Source organism: Chiloscyllium punctatum, chromosome 10 (genome assembly GCF_047496795.1).
Source record: "Chiloscyllium punctatum isolate Juve2018m chromosome 10, sChiPun1.3, whole genome shotgun sequence".
In the NCBI taxonomy this organism is placed as follows: Eukaryota; Metazoa; Chordata; class Chondrichthyes; order Orectolobiformes; family Hemiscylliidae; genus Chiloscyllium; species Chiloscyllium punctatum.
The window spans coordinates 25227063-25238174 of NC_092748.1; the positions used below are offsets into that span (position 1 = coordinate 25227063).

Sequence of the window (11112 nt, forward strand, 5' to 3'; positions counted from 1 at the left end):
ACTGGTTAGATTCTCTAAGACCAGTCGTACATATTCTGATGAGTGTGGTTTATCCCAGGGTCTTAATGTAGTCTTTTATGTACTGATTGCCTTATAAGAGATTTAAAAGGATCATACAAATTGTTGTGGAATTGGAGTAGCATCGAGGCCAGAAAATTTCCTTCTGACAACTTCACACTCTACTGGTCTTCACTCCTCATGCCTGGTTAAAACAAACTGTTTACATATCCTCAAAGTCCTATGTTCCTTGTATTATCAATTTAGTCTCATAATCACTGCATCATTACATCCTAGAACAGAACCTGCTCTCCCAAGTGGACAAACTATAAATGGGTAGATATCACAACAGGCACAAGACATTTTCCAGTGCATCAGTGAAAAAAGGTCTATTCGATACAGGACGGTTTATGACAGTGGAAGTTAGGGCCGGGGGTTTCATTACTGTTTGCGGTCCTGTGAAGGCTGTAGAAGGGTACCATGGTTTTCAGTGGCGATGACGTCACAAGTAGTTACCTGAGATCTTTCTGTGCTCAAAATAGCTGTCCTATTAAAACCTGTACGGATTTAAACAGTAAACTTATTGCATTGTAGTATCGAAGAGTAGATGAATTGTGAACAACAACAACAAAAATCCATTATTTAGAGGTTTTAGAAGAGAAACTAATATTCTGCATGCAAAAGAAGCTCACAGAACCTTAACGTAAACTATATTGATCTGTTAAATTTTACTTTCACTGTGTGCAATGCGGTGGTCTGCTAGGGCTTGATGAGTTTATCCCAATTGTAAATAACACAGAATGTAGTTGAAATACCATGTTGTTTTTTTTTAATAATTTAATTCTGAGCTATTCCCTGCACTATAACAGTGGACACTCTCTGAAGAGCCATCTGCTGTAAAGCACCTTTGACAGGCTTTTGCTCAAGTCTGATGATTTAGGTCATCTGATAGGACAGTGAACTTACAACTGACATCATTCGGGATTTCGCCAAATATCATTCGGTACGGCTGGTACACCACCCCCTGGAATATCCAGTTCAACCGCTGTTCATTGTGGATGAGAATACCCTGTTTGGCCACACCGTATGCCACGATTGCCAGTATCAGTAGAAACAGAAAGAAGAAGATATCCTTCATCTGGAGCAGAGAAAAAGACAGTCATGGGTTCTTTGTGGAAGGTGACATTAGGCAGTGCACTGAGGCATTAAACAACTTCTGAAATGGCTGAGAAGATTGTTAGCTGACAGTTTGGGTTAACTCGCATCCTTCATCTTGGTGAAGGAGCCAGATTTCCTGTCAGGAACAGCTGTCCAGAGGCACTGTAAATGGGTGACACGTTTGTGGAGTCAGAATCTGCAGGAAAGTGTACCATAAGGCAAGCAGACAAATCTGGCTTTCCTTTTGTGGTGACTCTGATGTGGTCAGCCAGGTGGACCTCCTAGACTAAGACTTCCCTGATTGGACCAGATTAGCAGCCCCAATCAGGGCGCCCTGGTCATAAGCAGGTTCATGCAGTGGGCTGTGGAGGGGGTTATTAGGGCCGATTGCTTGCCCTCTGCCGCAGTTATGTTAGAGCCCGGGTGTCTCTGGAGAAGGAGCATGCGGTGTCCACCGACACCCTTGGACTGTTAGGGAGAGGTGGGCACTGCAGGAAATGGAGTGTATTATTTCCCCCTCCAATTCTATTTTGATTTAATCCCTGCCCTCCCCTTCACTGTTTGATCACACAGTATTGCCCTTTGATGTGAAGGGCACTGCTTCTTACAGGCTACTTGAGTGTTTCCTTTCTTCCTGGTGGTGGAAATTGAATAAAACTTTGTACACCTGTTGTCTTTCACTGTGTCTCACACCTGCACACACACGAAATGGGTGCTGGGGAGAAATAAGCGCTGGATTAGTGGTGCTGGAAGAGCACAGCAGTTCAGGCAGCATCTGAGGAGCAGTAAAATTGATGTTTCGGGCAAAAGCCCTTCATCAGGAATACAGGGAGAGACCCTGAAGGGTGGAGAGGAGGATGGAGGTGGGGAGAAAATTTTTATCTAAAAATAAGCACCGCCACAGTTAGGTGGTAGTGTGAGGGAAAAGTGAAAAAAAAGAAAAAAGATTTTAAAAAATAAACAGGAGTGTCTGCTCCTGGGCCTGGCCAAACTGGCCATAAACAGGTCCAGGCAGCGAGCCGTGGAGGGGGTTGGTAGGGCTGATTGCCTGCCCCTCTGCCATGGTTATGTCAGAGCCCGGGCGTCCCTGGAAAAAGAGCACGTGGTGTCCACCAACACCCTCGAGATTTTCAGGGAAAGGTGGGCACCGCAGGGAATGGAGTGCTTTATTTTCCTCTCCAGCTCTTTCTTGAATTAATCCCTGGCCTCCCCTTCACTGTTTGATCACGCAGCATTGCCCTTTGTTGAGAAGGGCACCGCTTGTCACTGGCCACTCGGGTGTTTCCTTTCTTCCTGTTGTTTTTTACTGTGTCTGACACGTGCACACACACAGCATGGGTACCGGGGAGAAATAAACACTCCAGCTGTTGGGTGGTAGTGTGGGGGAAAATGAAGGAAAAAAAAGTGTCAGAGGTTCCATTCAATTCAAGAGCTGCTTCTGCGGGATCAGTTGTGAAGGACTCTCCAAAGACTCACCACATGTAAATAAAGGGTGACTTGGTGACAGCATACTGGCCTCTGTGGAGTTATTTCAATTTTTATCATGTCTTTCTTCAACACAAGCATGAATGCCATATCCAAGAAGCTGCCCTTTCACCATATGGGTTAGGCAGAGCACTTCACATCTTCACTGGAAGAAGATGAATGGAGCCCATATGTATCTTGCTGTGAAAAGGGCACAGTTATAACCCTGCTGCACCTCTATTGTTCTGAAGGAGTCAGTTCCTTCTCAGAGACAGTTTTGGTGGCAGTACCATCAGCCTGAACCTTCACCGAAGACACAGGGGCAAGGCAGGACACATAATCCACCAGTCAGAGGAGCCCGAGTGACAGTGAGCCCCACAATTTAAATACACAATTTACACCATGCAGCAAATGCAAAATATTAATGGGACTTCCCACATCATATTGGTCTACACATTTCAGATCGGAATTCTCTCATTACCCCCTTTCCTTCCCTTCTCTCATTCTTCTGTTCTGCTTGCTACTTTTTCTCTTACCTTGTGTCTGCAATGAACTTCATTTCTTTGGTCTATAAATCTATCTCTTTTGCAGTTTTCTTTCAATTTCCTCATGCCCCCCACCCCCACACCTCCCCTCTTTATCTTTGTCCTTCTCATTCTTTCTTGCCATCATTCTGTATTCCCCTCCGCTTTCTTTCTGTCACTCTCTCACCTGCTTTATCAGCTGCTCCATCAATGACCCTCCCTCCATCCTAAGGTCAGAAGTCAGACATTTGCTGATGACTGCATAACGTTCAGCACCATTTGCAACTCCTCAGATACTGGAGTAGTCTCTGTCCAAATGCAACAAGACCTGGATAATATCAAGGCTTAGGCTGTGTAAATACCATACCATCTTTGAGCTTTTTCAAAATTATGGACTGGAATGAGAAAGAACCATCTTCAAAACAGTGTTGTGAAGGATTGCTGCAAGACACTGGACCCTTATGGCAAGCAATGTTTAAACAGCTATTTGATCAAGCAGGAATTGAAGCTAACCAGTACTTATGGCTTCTGTACTCAAATTGAGCTCATGTTGGCAAAAAGAAGTCAATTGGTCTTGAGACAAGTGATCAATTATTGATGACAGAGCCTTCTGCCAGTTAACAACTGTGTGATGGGTTCTCAGGTGACTGAAGAGTTTCGGTGAGGAATAAAGTGCAGAGAGAAGTGATCAGATCTCCACAAGCTCAGGAGTGGTCTCTCTGTTCCCTGCAGTCAAACACCATTTTCAACCCGAAGAAAACCCATTATCTTTAACTTCAACTGTATTGACAAATCAGAGACCTTTAATAACTGACCCAGCCACCCTGTGCCTCTTGTAAACCAATGGAAGTATTCAGAGAAAGCCAATTGAAAAACAATATTCTGATCAGTGTAAGAATCATACAGCAACCCGTGAGTAGGAACTATTGTACTGCTTTCCCAATTTTCCCCTGTGCGTAACCTATTTTGCCCTGTATGTTTATTCATCTCTGTGCACGTTTGTGTGTATAGGGTGAGGAAGGTTTGTGTAACGAAGAGTTTATAAAAGGATAAGGTCGTTAACTTGTAGTTTACATGGTGATAGCTTATGTTTGTTTACCATAGGAATATGCACACACACTCGTGCACACACATAGAAGCACATGCAAAAGTACGCACATAAATTGCTCACACATATGTACGCAGAAATACACAAAGTTTCCATCTATGCAGACTCACAAAGGCACATGCTCAGATACACGGTACACCAACAACTTACCATCATTTGCACCATGATGATTTTTGGCCCAAGCGTTTTGCTAACTGTAAAAATATGCATCACTCTGAGACAGTAAATGATGAAATCCAGGGCCAAAATAATCTTTCCCAAGTATAAAGTTGAAGGGAAAAACCTAAAAGAATTAATAGTTTGAATAGTTTAGATTTTACCCATAAATCACCTTACACAGTGAGAGGTTCACAATGACATTCACCCCTATCCCGCCATGACCTCTTACCATCACATTACCTCCAAGTTCACCTCTCTCCCTGCCATCACACATGCACCAACTGCAATGTAATGGACAGTCTACCTTGAGTGGAATTCAGTGGAAGCTGGTCTCCCTCCTTGTTTCTCCCAGGCAGTTTGCCTTGTTAATCTCCCTAACATCAGGAACTTACGAGGTAACCACTGAGTATAGGAGTTGGGAGGTCATGTGTCTCTGGACATTGGTTCGGCCACTTTTGGAACACTGCCTGCAATTCAGGTCTCCCTGTTTAGAAAGGACATTGTCAAATGTGGAAGGGGTCAGAAAAGATTCACAAGGATGTTGCCAGGGTTAGAGTGTTGAGCTACAGGGAGAGGCAGAATAGGCTGGAGCTATTTTCTCTGAAGCCCATGCCCTTCCCATTCTCCCCAATGCCCCCACTCCAATTCCCTCCTCACCCCCATTCCTATTCCCTTCTCCCTCCTCTTTCATTCTGTCCTCCCTCCCCACTCCCATTCTTTCCTCGCCTCCCCCACTCCCATTCTCTCCTCACATTCCCCACTCCTGCTTTCTCTTCATCGAACCCCATGCACCACCCCCCCCCCCCTCATCCCCTACTCCCATAACATCACCCCTCAGCCTCCATTGCTCCAATATTTGTAAAATCATGTGGGGCATGGATAGGGTGAATAGCCAAGATCTTTATTCCGGGGGAGTCTAAAATGAGAGGGCATAGGCTACAGCTGAGAGGAGAAAGATTTAAAATGACCTAAGGGGCAACTTTTTCACGTAGAGGGTGGAGCATGTATGCAGCTAGCTGCCAGAATAAGTTCTAAAGACTGGTACAATTACAACATTTAAAAGGCATCTGGATTGGTATAAGAATAAGAAGTGTTTAGAGGGATATGGACCAAGTGCTAGTAAATGGACTAGATTAATTTAGGATATCTGGTTGGCATGGATGGTTTGGACCAAAGGGTCTGTTTCTGTGCTGTACAACTCTATGACTGCATGATTGTATCAATATAAAATACTGAAAGGCAGGACATATTACATTTGAGAAGGGAGATGTTAGGAACTGTAAGAAGGTAATCGAAAAGGAGATAGTGTTAGTGCTTCGAAGGCATTAAGGGAGACAAATCCCTAGGACCTGGTGGGATCTAATCCAGAATGTTGAAGGACTCACATGAGTAAATTGCTGGAGCTTTGTATTAAATCTTTGTATTTTTTTAAATCACAGGAGCAGTCCCAGAGAACTGCAGAATAACCACTATTGATCCTTTGTACAAGAAAGGCAACAGGGATAATCTGGGAAATTACAGGTTGATGAGCCTTCAGTAATAGGAACATTACGGGAGAAGATTCTTTGGGACAGAATTCACCCATATTTAGAAAAACATGGACTTATTAGCAATAGGCAAACAAACTTAATTGCATTTTTTTGAGGAAGTGAAAAGGTGATTGATGAGGGCAGGGCAGTGGATGGTGTTTACATGGATTTCAGCAAGGCCTTTGACAAGGTTTGCTTTGGCAGCCTGATACAGAAGGTGCAGTCACATGGGTTCTACAGTGAGTTGGTAAGATACATATAGAATTGGCCTGGTTATAGATGACAGGGAGCAGAGGCGGAAGGATGTTTTTCTGGCTGGAGATCTGCGATCAGTGGTGTTCCACAGGGCTCAGTGCTGGGATCCCTGTTGTTTGTAATATATGCAAATAAGCTGGTGGAGAACAGAAACACAAACATTGGGGCAAGTGCGGATAGGGAGGAGAATTGCCAGAGAATACAGCAGGAAATAGGTTGAAAACTCGGGCAGAGAAATGGCAGGTGGAATTTAACCCAGACAAATGTGAGGTGATGCATTTCAGAAGGTATAGTGCAGGAGGGAAGTATGAAGTAAATGGCAGAACCCTTAGTAACATCAATATACATAGGGATCAATATACAGGTCCACAGTACCCTGAACGTGGGCAACACAAGGGGTCAAAAAGGCATTGCATTGAGCTTGCCTGCCTTCAACAGTCAGGTCATAGAGTATAAAATTGGTAAGCCATGGTGCAGATGCATAGAACTTTGGTTATATCACATTTGGAATTTTGCAGACAGTCTGGTCACCACACCAACAGAAGGATGTGGACGCTTTGGAGAGAATACCTGAAAGGTTTACCAGAATGTTGCCTGGTTTCAAGGGTGTTGGACAATCTTGATTTGTTTTGATTGAATGTCGAAGACTGAGGGGCAACCTGATAGAAGTTTATACAATTATGACAGGCATGGATAGAATAGATAGTTGGAGTATTTTTCCTAGGGTAGAAATGTTGATTAGGCGGGAACATCGATTTTTAAGATAAAAGGAGGAAAGTTTGAAAGAGATGTGAGAGAAAAGGTTTTTTACACAGCAGGTGAGAAGTGCCTGAAATGCACTGCTAGAGGAGATGGCAGAAGCAGATACAATAGAAACATTTAAGTGGTATGTTGACAGATACATGAATGGGCAGGGAATAGAGGGATATAGACTGCTTCGAGGCAAGAGGTTTTCAGTTCAGCCATTATGTGTCAGCACATTCTTGGTGGGCCAATGGATGTGTTTCTGTGCTGTACTGTTCTTCGTCCTTTCTTGTTGTTTGCAAGTAACGATCTGCACAGCCGACTCTGAGTAAGAAAGTGCATTCTGTGCATGTGTGGGTTGTGATAGAGTGTGCATGCGTTCAGGTGAACGTGACAGTGTGCCTACATGTATGGATGAAAGTGCGTGTCCAAATGAATTTGTGCATGTGCAGATGCATGCTATCTGTAAGTGTGTAAATGAGTATGTATGTGCATGTAATGTTGTGTTAAAGTAAATGAATACATAAATTGTGTGCGTCTGTGTGTAAACTCGTGTAGAAGTGACTGTGTGCATGTGTGTTCAGTGCCTACGTGTGTCTGAGGCAGAGTGAGTGTGTTGTGTGAGTACAAGTGAGTGTGTCAGTGTGTAAGTGTACATGTGTGCACGTGTACACAAGCATGGAAATGAGTGAGTGTTTAACTGAGTATATTTATGTGTAGGTGCGTGAGCATGTAATCGAGTAACAGTGAGTGTATGAATGTGCGTAAGTGAGTGTAAGTTTGTGCAGATGTGTAATGATTGGAACGGGGTTAGCCAGGGATCTCATAGAATATAGATCCAATAACTGGCTGACAGAAATAAACAGGAATGCTCGGGGTTCATTGAATCATAGAATCCCTTTGGTGTGGAAGCAGGCCATTTGACCCATTGAATCAACACCACCCCACTGAAGTGCATCACACCCGGACCATTCCCCAGCACCAACTGCATTCAAACAGGCACCATAACTGGCTTTGTCATTAGAAAATGCAGCAAGTGGAGCTTATGCGTTACAGGGTATACTGACTGAAGTGGACATTGTCACCAGGCTGGGGAACACCATTTAAGTGAAGGCGATTGCATAGTCTCACTCAGGACATGTCTTGAATGGAGGGACACAAGATCAGCCCACAGCAAAACCCCAAAACAAAGTCAAGTCTCGAGCAAATTGTTAAAATTTTCTCAAGAATCGGGGCTGGCAGCTACTGCTGGAACATCAACTTAAGACAGTAAAAAAGTTCCAATAAGTCTGAATTGAGTGAGAAAACTCATCGGCCGGTATCCAGGAGGGTGCGCACCCTGGAACGTCCACCTGATCTGGAACAGTTACATTTCTTAGTAACATCCAAACCAGAACCAACCAAATGTCTGGTTAAATGGTCACCCAATGCTAATAGAGATTGATACCAGTGATTGCAGACGCAGTCTTTACCAAAATTCGCTCTGGCCTCTAACAGGCACATTTGCATAAGACCTCAGCCAGGCTGAGAGCCTGTACCAGGGAACCCTTACAGATTAAGGAGATGGTTCCAGTCTTCTCAGCGAAGCAGCTGGTTCAGTTAGTACTGATTGCAGTAAAAGGCTCTGGCCTAAGCCTGATGGTTTCAACTTGATCGGCTCAACACTTTTTTGATTAGGAAATGACAAACTCGTGAAGTCTTAAGTAAATACCCGGAGGTTTCTCAGGAAGTTCTAGGGCGAAGGCCACATTACATGTTGAACAAGAAGCAATTCCACGACACTGCAAGGCCCGCCCATTTGCCTTACAGGGAGGAATCAGGAGGCGGGAAAGTGAAGGGATCGTCGTATCAGTACGGTTTGCGGAATGGGCAGCACCTGTCTTACCCATTGTGAAACCTGATGGGCTGACACGCCTTTGTTGAGATTTCAAACAAACAGTGAACCGTTTTGCCCAACTAAATATCCAATCCCTCACATAGAGGACTTACATGCAAAACTGAGTGGGGGTGGTGGTCCTTCAGGAAGCTGGAAATGAGCCATGTGTACCTTCAATTGCTATTAGATGAGAATTCTCAGAAGTACGTTACAATTATTACCCATAAAGCTTTAGACATATGGGACTGCCTTTTGGTGAATCATCATCATTTTCCAGTGGACGATGGAAAACAATTACCAAGGTCTATCTCAGGCCGTCATTTATCTGGATGACGTGCTCACAACTGGGAAGACCAATCACGAACATTTGGAGATTTTGGACATTGTGCTTAAATGTTTCTCCATGGGTATATGTCTTAGGAGAGAAAATATGTGCTCCAGGCACCCCAAGTCATCTACTTGGGTTACAAAATTGGCAATAACAGGTTATACCCATTGGAAGATAAAGTGAGGGTAATCAAAGATGCCCTGGCTCCCACCTCTGCACTGGAGTTTTGCTCTTTTCTTGGGTTGGTGAATTATTACAGAAAATTTATCCATAACCTGCCCTACACCCTGGAACCCTTACACTTGCTATTAAGAAAGGGTCAGCCTTAGAAATAGTCCTGTAGCCAAGATGTATAATTGAGGGAATAAAGAAGCAGATATCGTCATCTAAGATGTTGGCACATTATGATTCCAACTGCACACCTTTGGCCTGTGGGAGGAAACCAGAGCACCCGGAGGAAACCCACGCAGACAGGGGGAGAATGTGCAATCTCCACACAGACAGTTCACCCATGGCTGGAATTGAACCTGGGTCCCTGGCACTATGATACAACAGTGCTAACCACTGAGTCACTGTGCCATCCATACATACAATTAAAATTAGAATATAGTCCAGGAGGCCAAGTGGGGAAATGTAGATACCTTGAGCAGCCTTAATTGGCAGTTCCACTATCGGTGATGCTGCCATTAGAAGAGTCTGGTCTGGTTTTAAATTTTCTGTTCACTGCTGACAATATCAGACTGTGGAGACAAAAAAATCCTGTCCTGGCAAAACTAAAACAGCCGGTGGTCATGGGGGAAATCAAAAGGGCCATCACAACCAGAATTGAAACCTTTCTAGACTTGGTGAGAAGTAGAGGACAATATATTATTATCGGGAGCAAGATTGACTGTCCTGGGCAAAGGTCGACATCATAGAATCATAGAATTGTACAGCACGAAACAGACCCTTCGGTCCAACCCATCCATGCCGACCAGATATCCCAACCCAATCTAGTCCCACCTGCCAGCATCTGGCCCATATCCCTCCAAACCCTTCCTATTCATACACCCACAGATATTAGCAAAACTCCACCAGGGTCATCTATGGATTTCCAAAATGAAAGTGTCATCAAGAAGTTATGTCTGGTGGCCAGGATTGGATGCTGACATAATTTTGTGGCTAGGACAGTGCCAGGGTGCCAACAATGACATGAATGACCACCAGCAGCTCCCCCACATTTGTGGGAATGGCAGGGTAAACCCTGGACTCAGTTACACATCAACTATGGCTGGTCCTTTTGTAGGCTGTATGCTTTTAGTCATTGTGGATGCCCATTCGAAGTGGTTGGACTTGGATAAAGCTCGCTAACACCTTTGGGGTGGCATGGTGGTTCAGTAGTTAGCACTGCTGCCTCACAGCACCAGGGATCCGGGCTTGATTCCAGCCTCAGGTGACTGTCTGTGTAGTGTTTGCACATTCTCCCTATGTCTGTATGAGTTTCCTCTCACAGTACAAAAGATGTACAGGTCAGGTGAATTGGCCATGCTAAATTGCCCATAGTGTTAGGTGCATTAGTCAGGGGTAAATGTAGAGGAATGGCTCTGGGTGGGTTACTCTTTGGATGGTTGGTGTGGACTTGTTGGGCCGAAGGGCCTGTTTCCATACTGTAGGGAATCTAATCTAAGTGAATTCGTCAAATGCAAGGACGACAATTGAAAGTTGTGAGTATATTTTACAATACATCGACTCCCAGAGGTTTTGGTCACAGACAACGGGAAATCATTTTCTAGCAGAGAATTCAATTATTTCCCAATGTTGATTAGCATTCTGCAAGTAAGGACAGCTCCAACCATTCTTTGTCCAAGAGCCTGGCAGAAAGAGTGGTCGAACATTTGAAGGTGTAAAGAACAGCTTAAAGCTTCACTCATTCCAAACTGTCCCGGTTCCTGTTTGATTATAGGACCATCCCTCATGCAAATACAGGGGCA

At 44.2% G+C, this 11112-nt stretch overlaps 1 protein-coding gene across 2 annotated transcripts in view; it reads right to left on the reverse strand.

Moving 5' to 3' along the window:
* The window catches only part of trpm2 (transient receptor potential cation channel, subfamily M, member 2), a 186221-nt gene that overhangs the window by 54852 nt on the left and 120257 nt on the right, over positions 1-11112 (reverse strand). For both annotated transcript variants that reach the window (XM_072578733.1, XM_072578735.1), the window contains exons 21-22: positions 4402-4534; positions 964-1135 (exon numbers count right to left, since the gene is read on the reverse strand). In XM_072578733.1, coding sequence (XP_072434834.1) covers positions 964-1135; positions 4402-4534 — 305 coding nt within the window. The remainder of the gene's footprint in view (positions 1-963; positions 1136-4401; positions 4535-11112) is intronic.